A 13114-nucleotide genomic window follows, 5' to 3' on the forward strand; every position below is an offset into this window, starting at 1 on the left:
ATTGGGTACAGTTGCTCACAGCGGGCTGTCATACGAATCTGGCGGCCAGCCATCATCACCAGAGTGGGTCAAGAGCATTCGACCAATTTATGATCGTGCACAACGATTGGGGCCACCGGTAATTATGTCCTTTTAAGGATTAGCGCCATCGTTGTTGCTAATTTGAGGCTGTTCGGCGACGGAGTTCTGCCTGAACCTGTGCTTATTTTGGCACGATGTGCGAAGGGAGTGTTGCGAAGGTACCACATTTGCCTGTGTTGGGTAACTGACACCATACTATTGCAATGAATCCGGTTGGATGGCAGAGTTGCCGGATCAATGAAGTGTTATTTCAAGAGTCGCTTGAAATTCACAGAATCAAGTTCATATATTTATTAGCTTTTCAATTGTTGGTCGCTATACACATCGTCATACATTGCTGTTGATTTACGATTTACGCAATTGTACTCTCGGTAATCGAATGTATGGAAGTTAATATAACTTAGGAAAGAATCGGCATCTCTGTCGGTTGGGCGCGTCGCCATCTTGCCTTTCGGGTGGGCTACGTTACGAACGGTCCCGGTTCATGTGTGGCTCGCAGTTCAGTATTGTAGTAGTTGTTGACGAAGTGAGTACTGTGCCCAGTGCGGAGTGGTGTTTCAATCGTGGCCGTTCTAACCACTGCCTCTAGGATTATTAGTTTTTTGCTTTCATTGCGCGAATGCGGTTGTTCTTTAATCAGTTCCTACTAATTTCGAGAGGAATAACTGATTTTTGGATTGCCAGGACCGGTTGGCGAATGTGTGACATCTGTGCATCGTAGTGTTCTTTGGTATTGGGAAAGGGTGTGTGGTTAGGCTTATTGGATATTCTCATTTTGCAGCCAACTTGGATATGAAAAATTCCATTATTTCGTGAATAAGAATTGTGAATTATTACCCAAAAGTTTATATTCAAAGTTTGTGGCAGGGTTTAGTTTTTGGGTTTGGTAGGGAAAATTGTTAAGCGCTGTCTAGTTGGACATGTGCAAGTGATATTAATGTGCGAGTGTAGTAGTGGTTGAAATTTTCATTCGTAAGAAGTTTACGGAATAAATTTCTTACGAGTGCCGAAAATGTTTTTATGTTTCTAGTTTCAATAAAAAAAAATCGTGCAACAACTGTGTTCCTCTGCCAGTTTAGAAAGGAATTAAGGAGAAAATTCCAGTTAGCATTAGTTATTTAGTTCTAACACCTAAATAAGTCGAATATAAAAATAACATAGAAGAAGCATGGCTGCGAATCTGCAACAAAGTGGCACTCTGCTGGATGTGCTGAAAAAGAAGATGCGACAAACCAAGGAGGAAATGGAGAAGTACAAGGACGAATGCGAGGAATTCCACAAAAAGCTGCAGGCTGAGGTCATGCGGCGTGAGGAAGTAAGTTGACGGTTAATGTATTCGGCTAATCGGTCAAAAAGTCTGTCGTAGTCAAGGTTTATTTGCGATTGGGCAACCAGTTTTCGACTGGCAATAAACGAAAACTATACATATTTGATCAGCATGAATAAAAATAGAAGTGAATAATCAGCAAGTAGATAACGGGTCGAGCGCTATCATTGAAAAAAATGCGCCGCTCTGTCCTAGTGACATTGTGCAAAAGATCATGCTGTCAAAATGGCAGCAACTGTCAGTGCAATATAAACAACAGTATTGACAATTCAACATTTTTTGTCCGCTTACGTCCTTGGTTGAGCCATTTTTAAACAACGAAGGTGAACGAAAATATGAATTAAGTTTTTCGATGGCAGCCAAGATACACACAACTACACAGCAGCACTGGAATCTTGATATGAAATGATACGTTTGCTTCAAGTAATGATGATTTACGTACTGTGCTCAGGAATTGTTCTAGGGGGATACTGTTTCATTCGAATTGTCAAATTTTGTAAAATTAATAATAACAAGTGGTTGACCCTTTGTAAGGTACCGTTTCCCAGTCAACCACCTTGCACACGATTTGGAGTCAGATTCAATTCGCTCCTGTTTAACTGGTGTTGGTCTGACTCCCTGAGATATTTTCTATTTGGTCTGGAATTTGAAATAATGTGCGAAGACGACGAAGGCTGGACCGTTGCACATCCACACATGAAGGTGTTCTGCTTTGCGCTGCGCATGCCTGCGGCGGTGGGTTGAAGTGTCAAAGTCATAAAACTGCGCTCACTTGCAAAGGCACCAACACTAGCGCAGCTGGGTGCTCCCTTCGTTGCCAGTTTGTGGTAACCTTACCCTACTGAGATCCCCGCTTTTATGCGGCTTTTAACGTATAACATAGCCAGCAGTCACCGCTTTCCGGTAGTGAGTGCTTTCCGGACGGCTATCAGTATTGATGGGATGTGCATGAGCGAGGCGTACCGCTGGAGTTTTGTGTATGGGTGCACAATAAGTGAATAACTTTTTGTTGTTCTTTGGGAAGTTGCAAGTTGGGTTTGTTTCTGTTAATCCGATTGAAAATGGATCTGTTTTTTTGATCGTGTTGTTCTTCATCTTGGACTCCCCGGAGTTGCAAGTCGTGTTCCCCTTTGGTATAACTAAAAGTTTTTTTCATGGATCATATGCACTGAAATGTATACTGCCGTTATTTGTTTCATTTTTTATGTTATTTTTCGGCTACTTACACTATTCACAAGTTTATTTTTACGACTGGTTGAAATATGGCATACGTACTTCCGAAGAGGTCATAAACCTTTTGCTGTTGTCGACAAAATTATGAACCAAAAAACCATATGTGGTCAATAACTTTTCTATCCTAAAACACAATATTTTTATTATGTTCTTGTGAGAATATTTCAACTTTGAGCATGATTTGAAAACTTGAAAAAAAAAAATCAGATGACGTGTAAGAACTATCAGTAGGTTTTTAGAACCAACGTAACGTTGCAAATTTTAATTTGATGAAAATTATTAGGATGAACATCGATTTATTTTTCGAAATATGGTTTTATTTCATACAGCTTAAAATGTTATTCGTCTTTTCAAACACACAAAAATGGAACGATATAAAAATAAGAAAATTAAAGTTAAACTAAACGAACAACAAACAAGTATCATGAAATATTGAAAAAATAAAGTTAAATAATATTGTGACATTAATAAGTGTATGAAAGTTATATTAAAAATGCGAAAAGTAAATTGAATTACGTTTTACAATAAGGACCACAAAAAAACACAAAATGATACATAAACGTGAATGAATTCCAAAAATCTAAAACAGACAATTGGATAATTTATAAGAAAAAAAAAGTGCAGAAATGAATCCCTAAAATAGTGGATAAATATTAAACTACAAAAAGTTATTTATCCCCATCAGAACGAATCTGTCTAAACAATGTATGTGAACCAAGTTTCCATAGCAAGTCTCTTCTCTTACCTCTTTGCTGTGGGGACTTCGAAATATAGTTGATCCACGTGTGAAATATTTGTAATATTTTTTTGTTTTTTATGGGAAATTTAATTCGAAGCTATGACCCAAACCCTGTTATAACATGATGGCGAAAATTTGGATAAAAAAAAGTGTCAGGGATTTTATTTTCCTATCAAGGAATCATGGAATCATGGAACATCAGGGGCAATGAAAAACAATTAAGGAATAGTTTTAACGAGACGCTTCGGTCAAGTTTCGGGACGCTGCGATCAAGAGTAGCCATTAGAATTCATTTTTTTTAATCCTGAAAAGATAAGCACATTTTTATGTGCATAAAAGAATAATCATGTGTCAAATTGACTCCCGACTTATGGATAATCAAAAATGCATGTTTTTCTTCATAAATTATTGATGAATAGGCTTTACGGTGTTAACACATCGATAAATAGCAATCACCAGAATCAGGATTGAATATTTATTTATTGATTAAAAAAAACGAGAAAAAACCGACGCACGATTAGTGAAAAATTGGTAATATTGCTGAAAGTGAGGAGTCAAATTGACGCATACTATTCTCCCAGAATTAAATGAGGCTAAAATATCAGGAACCCTAATTTTTCACTTTAGGAAATGTCAGGGAAAACCGGAATTTGGTTTTGAGAACTTTTCTGCCATTTTGTAAAAATTGAAATTAATTATGGATATGAATATGATTGAGAACTGAAAAAGTGATTCAAAATTTTTCTGATCTTAATAATTAAGGGTGATTGTGGTTTTCCCGAATGCTGAATCTAGCGCGCTAACCGATGTGATGTAAAAACCCTCAAACCTCAAATGATCTTCAAATATTACATACTACTTGTTTGAAATGACCAACGACAATAGAATATTTTCTTTAAAAAAACGTTCATTTTCACGAAGTTAAGTTCCCGCATTGTATCATAATAATAATAGGCTTTTTGAAGCGTTGAAAAATTGCTTCGAGGATGCTCACTGGGAAATTCCGTACATCTGAGAGTCTGGTTGGTTATCCAACAGATTTGGGCTATATTTTATTCCATCACTTTTCGTAACTGCACCGCGGTTCACTTCTCTTTAATAGCCCCATAATTGTTGCTCGTAGCAAGTGAAGTGTCATTTTTTGCACTTTTCGCTTTGGTTTTTTTCGGTGCAGAAATTTGGCTGCTGAAGAGGTATTATAAAACGCGACTGTTATTTCTTGAATTCTATTAAATTTAAATTATTAAATTTCGTGCATCAGTTCTCATACCCTCTCTTCGCTCGCTGCAAGGAGTAATGATCTTCTGATAGCATGTTTTTTTTGCATTCTTCGTTACTGTTTTCCATTTCGCTTGTTATTCGTTAACGAATGCAGAAAGCGTTACTCCACTCTCACAAAAACCAAGAACTACAACCACAAGCCGGCTTTGCTTGTTGTTGCCACACCAATCGGGGAGCTGGTAATGGTGAGTTCAAGTATTCCCCCTGTCTGCCGCGGTAGTCACTATCTCTGGTGTTTATCGACTCCCGAAGAAAGCTATGTTAGTGAACCCGCATCACACGATTTATTTCCATAGCTATGAAATTCTAGATGACCGCATACATTTCCGTAGACTGACGTAGACGAAATCCGATGATCTCTTGGTGTGAGCCCGTTCGTTGGTGTGTCACCTCGGGAAGGTTTCGCAACGGCAGTTGTTTTTTTCTCCAAAGCACCAGCAGATTTGCCGTTGTCGCAAGCCTCGCGCGGTACATGGAGTAAAGAGTGGCGCTTCTACCACGCCCCGTGGGTTCCATCGCTGAAAGCACCGGCATTTCAGCGTCTGATATTCGAGTCGAGGCCTTTCGATTGCGCTAATGGAAGAGTTAAGTCGTTCGTGAAGTTGCACATGTTTTATTCATCCAGAACGCGATCCGCCGTCAGGTTGTTGCCAACGAGTACAAAAAAAGATACGACGCATGTGCCGTTAACATTGGCCCCGAGTTTCGTTCATAGTTTTGGAGTCAACGTGTCGGACGCTCTAATGGTTGCCGGTTGACCTTGAGCCGCGGAAACAGTAAAATTATGTTAGTCAATGATGATGATGATGATGATGATGTCAGGTTTCTAGTCGCCGCAGAATGATGCGAAATCGTGATCAATGGCTTAAATGGCGAACGTGTCTCCGTGGTGACCGATTTGGAACAATCGGCCACGGATTTCCATATAGGGTACGCACCATCGTTTGGCCTTTTCAAGGAGTCGATTACAGTCAGCCGGTGTGAAGTTCAATTGTTGCTAGGTTGTCTGTAGACACACGCACCAAAAATTTGAGGAATCTTCTGTTTGATAAATTGTAAACCTTGGTTGTATTGTGTCCATAATATCAGTAGGTCACCCGTGCTTTACATTTTTTTTTGTAAATTTATTGAAAACAGTCACGCAACAAACTCAAACCCTAGTATGAAGCATGATGTACATCCGCTTTACATTCAGTTTAGCTCACTCGACAGCACTTTCATCTTGCCCGCAATGTTTGAACGGAAAGCGAAAGCGTGCGCTTTTAATACTCGGTTCAACTCGATCTTACAAACCCTCCACCGAACCGGTATTTGATCTCCGGTGTCAGCCCGTGTTTGCGCACCACCTATGACGCATATCTTGTTCGGGCAATTATCATACCGTGGTATTTGACAGCGGTGCAAATCTTACCTTGTCCTTCTTTGCGCTACTTCAGCTCGCCACAGACTTATGCCCATATAAGTCGAAAGCTTTCTTACTTCCGTTTATGGCCTTGAAGTAGGTATTTTCGCCGAGACACTACCGACAGATGATGATGATGTCATTTTTTTTCAAATCGACTCGAGAGGCACTATGGGCACTACTTACGATTTATGCACCCCAGGTGTACCGATTGAACCCCAAGTAGTATGAACCGGCGGCAGGTTTTCTTTCGTCGATATCGAGAAAGTCCAAAAGCGGTGCTGGGGTATTTTAATAACTTCATTAAATTAATTAAGGTAGTGAAATCACCTCTCGTAAGTGAGATTGACTAGTTGCAAGTCGTTGCGTTGATCTAGTACAGGTTGTAAGTTATAGACAGACGTGAACCGTGTTGCGTTAAGTATACTAGTAAGTGATGGAAACAAAAATTTGTTAATTTTGGATGTTAAACTTACAAAATGTACTCGACAATAAACAATACTATTGAGTTCTGAAAGCAGAGTAGAACGGAATTCGGGCCCAATATTGTGATTTTTCTAGTCTGCTGTTGAAGTGGTGAACAGTTTTTCTCTCTCAGTATAATGGTGTGCACAGCACAGGTATGGCCTTATTAGTTGCATGTGTGAGGAGAGATATAATCTGCTTTGCGAAAATGTACTCGATAATGGTGCTCACACATGCGACATACCGGCTCGAGGGTGATTCAGGTTGAGTGAGTTACACATTCTGCTCCCATTGTGTTTTATCAGTTGTACTTTATTTGAGTGTTGGCAAGCACGCGCAATATTGCCATACATTTTGCTGTGTTGATGTAATAAAAATTCTATTTTTTGGTAGCAATCTGAGATCTTGTAAATCAAATCTATTGGAGCTGAATGTGTCCACACTTGGGTGTTCTCATTGTTGGTAATATAATTTAATCACTCATGAGCACTCCGACTTCAGACACGCCCATAATAGTTGAATGCAAATTCACGTTGCCGAAATTTGCTTACCAATTTTTAATACTGTCATTTTCAAAGATATCAAAAAGTATGGGCTCAGAGCTTCCGGGCTTCGTTCGCTTTACCGAATTAATTTCAAATCCAGTCACCGTAGATATGGCACAAGTAAATGGCTCGGTTTGTATTTGAGAAGATAAATGAGTTTAAGCGAGACAAGCACTCAAGTAATGTAAATTTGTGGCGAAATTTTTGACCGATTTTACAAGGTTTCACAGAAGTTCTACATTTTTGTAGTTCGATTAGAATTTCTATTTTCAATGCTGGTTGTTATCAAACTAAATTATAGCAAAAAGTTTAGTTGTGATTTTTACGCATATTCCGTTTTCTGTGTATAGTAAAGCTACCGGGCACCCCTTCCCTCCCGTTCCGTAGGGAGGGTGCAAATGTGTTCAAAAAGACAATTTTAATAATGGTTTTATAGCTGAAAAAACAACAGAAACTATTGATAATAATATATTCTAGTAGCTAACAGATAACATTGTTTTTGTAGTTTTTATCAATGTTCTGCAAGCATATTTTTCCACGTTTGGGCCCACTGTAGTATAAAACGACCAGGTAAAAACTTGGTTGTGGAAAGTTCGGAAAAAAATTTCCATCATTTTTTTTTTGTGATTGGAACAATACACGCCCGCATCATGAAAATCACGTTGAAGAAAAATTGGGATCTAGGTCCGGTCCATAATGGGTTAAGGAATAGAGAAAAAAAAATACTGCACAACACACTGGGGTCTTTTCTTCGCGGATTATTTTTACGCGGTATCAAAAAAGTTTTGTATGAGTAATCTAATATAAAGTATAAAAAGGTGTCATAAATGTAAAAAAATTAAGATTTTCTGTTTTTCAATCTAATCAAATGTAGATTATATATAAATTGTAAAAATCATGTGATTTTCAAATGGCCAGAACTTCACGGAAAATAAATCAGCTTCGACGAAACAGGTTTCATTTTACTGGAAAACTATCCTAAATTCCTATTACAGGTCGGACTCGATTATCCGGAGACTCGATTATCCGGGGGCCCGATTATCCGGGGCTCGATTATCCGGAGAAAATGGCTCGATTATCCGGAGTATTTTTTTTCTTCTGTATTTCTATAATGTACTTTTGTGTTTCTCATTTTGTCATTCATTTCAATCATGTTGTCTATCCCCTGTATTTGGTCTAAAATTTCTGATAACAAATACAGGTCGGATTCGTTTATCCGGGGACTCGATTATCAGGAGTTTGATTATCCCAGAGTGGTGCAAACCAGGAAAAACCTAAAAAATAAGGGAATGTCCGGGATTTCATTTTTCGTACAGGGAAATCAGGGAATATCAGGGAAAACTGAAAAATAATCAGGGAAAATTTTTTAACCGATACGCGTTTTTTTTTTTTTTGGAACGACTCCTTAGCGCAAAAACTGATTTTTTAGCATAAAAAGCTTATCCGGGACCGCTACCGTTCGGTTTCATATCTTATCAAATACTTTTTTCACTGAGTTTCCAGAGTTGCGTTCATCTACGCTGTATTTTATGTGCCGAATGCCAGAAAATATCAGGGAAATTGATGTTATATTTCCGGAAACATCAGAGAAAATCATAGAATGTCATTTTGAAAGTTTTTCGCCATCCTGTTATCCGAAATATTTATTTTGCTGTTTGTTTTCATTTTTTTTCTGAAGATTTATCCTTACTATACCTTCTGGTATATTTGTTACCATTTCTGTTCCTTTCGACATGCTTGGGGCATCTTTAGTTTTTAAATAGTTTATTTGACACGGCACGATACAATTTATCTTTAACTGAGCCAAGTACATTTTTTTTTTTAATTCTAAATTAGCAGGGAAAAGAGGGAGGCCTTTTTTTATTCTCGCGGCCGACTACGAGCTAGTGGGGATTTAAGGTGAGAGGAGGGGTGTTACAATTTTGTTTTTAACTATTTTATATTACAGAATGTATTCATTTGTACGTGGCTAACCAGTGATATTCTGTTTGAGCAGTTTTGGTCTGAGGTGTCTGCGTAAACATAGAGATGCCGAGTCTTCGTTTTAGTGTCTCCAGCCGGGTGTATCACTCTCTTTCAGTTTGTGACAGAAATTGTATTCTAGCAAATAGATAAAAGAAATCAAATTTTAATGCCTGCAATTTTTTTTAAACCCGTATAGTTGTGTACTGGAGATCACCGCTTCCCAGAATGTCTCTAACGGGTACGTTCGGTTGTTTTCCTCGGGCCCGAAGGGAATCTATAAGCTCAGACCTAACACCACAGTATTCGGTACACGACCAAACAACATGCTCGATGTCATGGTAGCCATCGCCACAAACGCAGTGATTACTGTCTACAAGCCCTATACGAAAGAGATGCGTGTTTAACGTTGGACATAAGTCTGGACATCACGCGAATGAAGTCCCGAGCGACATCCAACCCCTTGAACCATGCTTTCGTCGATACCTTAGGAAAAATGGAATGTAGCCACCGTCCCAGTTCATCTGAGTTCCATGATGATTGCCAACTGTTGAGTGTTCTCTGACGCAAAATGCTATAAAATTCATCATAAGCAATTGGTCTTACATAAATATCGCCATCAATAGCACCCACCTTAGCTAAAGCGTCAGCCTTTTCATTGCCCGGAATGGAACAATGAGAAGGGACCCACGCTAAGGTAACCCGGTAATTTTTATCTGTTAAAGCACTTAAAAACCGCCGTATTTTCCCCAGGAAATACGGGGTGTGCTTCACAGTCTTCATCGATCGCAGAGCCTCAATGGCACTGAGACTGTCTGTGAAGATGAAGTAGTGGTCTATGGGCAGGGTTTCTATGATCCCAAGAGAGTACTGAATGGCAGCAAGTTCTGCGACGTACACGGAAGCAAGAGCATCGAGTTTGTAGGAGGCGGTAAAATTTTCGTGGAAAATACCGAAGCCAGTGGACTCATCTAGATTAGATCCGTCAGTGTAAAACCTTTTATCATAACTAACATGTTCAAACTTATTGGAAAAAAATTTAGGGATCTCTTGGGGTCGCAATTGATCCGGGATACCAGAAATGTCTTGTTTCATGGTGGTGTCGAAGAATATAGCATTAATAGAAGTATCTAAAAGTGCGACATTGGAGGAATCGTATGAAGAAGGATTAATATCTTGAGTCATATAGTCAAAATATGAAGACATAAATCTGGATTGAGATTGAAGGTCGACCAACCTCTCGAAATTTTCAATTACTAATGGGTTCATAACTGTGCATCGAATCAGCAACCGGTAAGAGAGATTCCAAAAACGATGTTTCAACGGAAGAATACCCGCTAGCACTTCAAGACTCATCGTATGGGTCGACTGCATGCAACCTAAGGCAATACGCAAACATCGATATTGTTTTCGTTCCAGTTTGATCAAATGTGTGTTTGCTGCGGAGCGGAAGCAGAAACACCCGTACTCAATTACAGACAATATCGTTGTTTGGTAAAGCCTTCGAAGGTCTCCTGGGTGGGCTCCCCACCAGGTTCCGGTAATCGTACGAAGAAAATTAATGCTCTGTTGGCATTTTCGTGTCAGATACCTAATATGGCAAGCCCAGGTGCATTTAGAGTCGAACCAGACCCCGAGATATTTAGCGACTAAAACCTGAGTGATTGTTTTACCCGTTAGTAGGAGCTGCAGCTGAGCTGGGTTATGCTTCCTAGAAAAAACGACCAGCTCAGTTTTCTCCGGAGAGAATTCGATACCCAGCTTAAGAGCCCATTCAGATAAATTGTCTAAGGTATCTTGCAATGGTCCTTGCAGATCGTTAGCCTCGCTTCCAGTAATGGATACAACGCTATCGTCTGCAAGTTGCCGTAGCGTGCATGAATTTGCAAGACATTTATCGATGTCATTGACGTAAAAATTATATAAGAGAGGACTTAAACATAAGCCCTGGGGAAGGCCCATGTAACTAATTCGGGAAGTTGTCGAATCGCCATGTGAGAAATACATATGCCTTTCTGACAACAAATTGAGCAAAAAGTTAATCAAATTTGGTGAAAGTCCCTGCGAATGAAGTTTCGCGCTTAAAACTTCTACAGAGACAGAGTCAAAAGCCCCCTTAATATCCAAGAACGCAGAAGCCATTGGCTATTTTCGAGCAAATGCGAGTTGAATTTCAGTAGAAAGCAACGCTAGGCAATCGTTCGTCCCTTTGCCCCGGCGAAAGCCAAATTGAGTATCTGAAAGTAAACCGTTTGTTTCGACCCATTTGTCTAACCGTAAGAGGATCATTTTCTCCATTAATTTCCGGAGGCAAGAGAGCATCGCAATCGGCCTATATGATCTGTGATCAGAGGCAGGTTTCCCGGGTTTCCGAATAGCAATGACTTTTACCTCCCTCCAGTCATGCGGAACAATATTTAGCTCAAGAAACTTGTTGAACAAATTCAACAAGCGTCTTTTTGCAGAGTCGGGTAGATTCTTCAACAGGTTGAATTTTATTCTATCTAACTCTGGAGCTTTATTGTTGCACGACAGGAGAGCCATTGAAAATTCCAACATCGAAAATGGAGGCTCTTCCGTAGTTACTAATAACGCGTCGCGAAAGGTTTTCCGTTCCGGTACAGAGTCCGGACAGACCTTTTTGGCAAAATCGAGTATCCAGCGATCTGAATACTCCTCACTTTCATTCGAAACGTCACGGTTCCGCACGCGCCTGGCGGTATCCCAAAGAGTGCTCATCGCTGTTTCCCTCGACAACGCGTTTACGAACCGCCGCCAGTACCCGCGTTTTTTCGCCTTTACTAAGCTCTTCATCTGCCTGCCCAGTGCCTCGTACTTTCGAAGTAGGTTGACAGTGCCGTACTCCCGGTAGTCCTTATACGCCGCGGACCTTCGCGCGTACAGCTCAGAGCACTCTTTGTCCCACCATTTGTTGGAAGGGCGCTATCTAATCGTTACCCCGGGTATCGGTTTCGTCTGAGCTTCAGTCGCGGTGTCGATTATCAAGCCAGCTAAGAACGCGTATTCTTCCACCGGAGGAAGTTCCTCGTGAGTCTCGATAGATTCCGCTATAATAGACTCATAACGCTTCCAATCAATATTACGTGTAAGGTCGTAGGAAATATTGATTGGGTTCGGGGGAGTTGAACCATTAGCAATTGATATAACGATTGGAAGATGATCACTACCGTGGGGATCGTTGATTACTTTCCACTGGCAATCTAACGCTAGGGATGTCGAGCAAAGGGATAGGTCAAGCACGCTTTCACGTGCTGGAGGATTAGGTACACGTGTCGCTTCCCCAGTATTCAAAACTGTCATATTGAAGTCGTCGATCAAGTTACAGATTAAAGAAGATCGGTTGTCGTCGTACAGCGACCCCCATAGCGAACAGTGAGAATTAAAATCTCCCAATATCAAAAAAGGTGCGGGAAGCAATTCTGCTATATCAAGGAGTTGCTTCTGTTCAATCCGCGCGGATGGGGGAATATATAACGAAACAAGGCAAAGGTCTTTTCCATTCATATTCGTTTGAATGGCAACAACTTCAATATTCGAGATCGAGAGGAGGTCGATTCTGAAAAAAAATAGCACTTTTTGAGCACTCCACCGTGTGAGTCTCGATCTCGACGAATGATGTTGAAATCGTGGAAATTAAGTTGGTCATTTGAATTGAGAAAAGTTTCACAGAGAGCGAGCGCATCACAATTGTATGTGTTTATGAAATGTGAAAATAAATCGAATTTGGGGATGATACTTCTGCATTTCCACTGTAACGCAGTGACAAAATTCCTAACCTCTTTCGACGTTTTAGTCATCGAAAGATACGATAGCTGAAATGAGGGGTTAAGTTGCTGTGAGTTGCTTCAAAAAGGTTTTCACTGTAGGGAGAAGGGCAAGAAGAATGTTTTGAAGGGGATCTGGCATGTTGAAAGTTTTAAATATCCAGTCCACAATATCAGAGAATTTTATGAACCCTGTTTCTTTTATGTTTTCTGATCGAGAAATGGGTGCACGAGGAGTTTTTGGTGCCCCAGGAAGCGGTGGGTACTCCTGGTTTGATTTGAAATTAAAACCGG

General features: G+C 40.1%; 1 protein-coding gene across 34 annotated transcripts in view; it reads left to right on the plus strand.

The window, feature by feature from the left end:
- Positions 1 to 13114, plus strand: part of LOC129730045 (tropomyosin-2) — a 131985-nt gene that overhangs the window by 55688 nt on the left and 63183 nt on the right. For 4 of the 34 annotated variants that reach the window (XM_055689052.1, XM_055689053.1, XM_055689049.1 and 1 more), the window contains exons 1-2: positions 614 to 824; positions 1112 to 1396. The exons of 28 other annotated variants lie outside the window; for them this stretch is intronic. In XM_055689052.1, coding sequence (XP_055545027.1) covers positions 1250 to 1396 — 147 coding nt within the window. In that variant the 5' untranslated portion in view covers positions 614 to 824; positions 1112 to 1249. 2 more of the 34 variants (XM_055689051.1, XM_055689050.1) reach the window with 2 other exon arrangements.

This window comes from Wyeomyia smithii, chromosome 3, assembly GCF_029784165.1.
Source record: "Wyeomyia smithii strain HCP4-BCI-WySm-NY-G18 chromosome 3, ASM2978416v1, whole genome shotgun sequence".
Taxonomy (NCBI): domain Eukaryota; kingdom Metazoa; phylum Arthropoda; class Insecta; order Diptera; family Culicidae; genus Wyeomyia; species Wyeomyia smithii.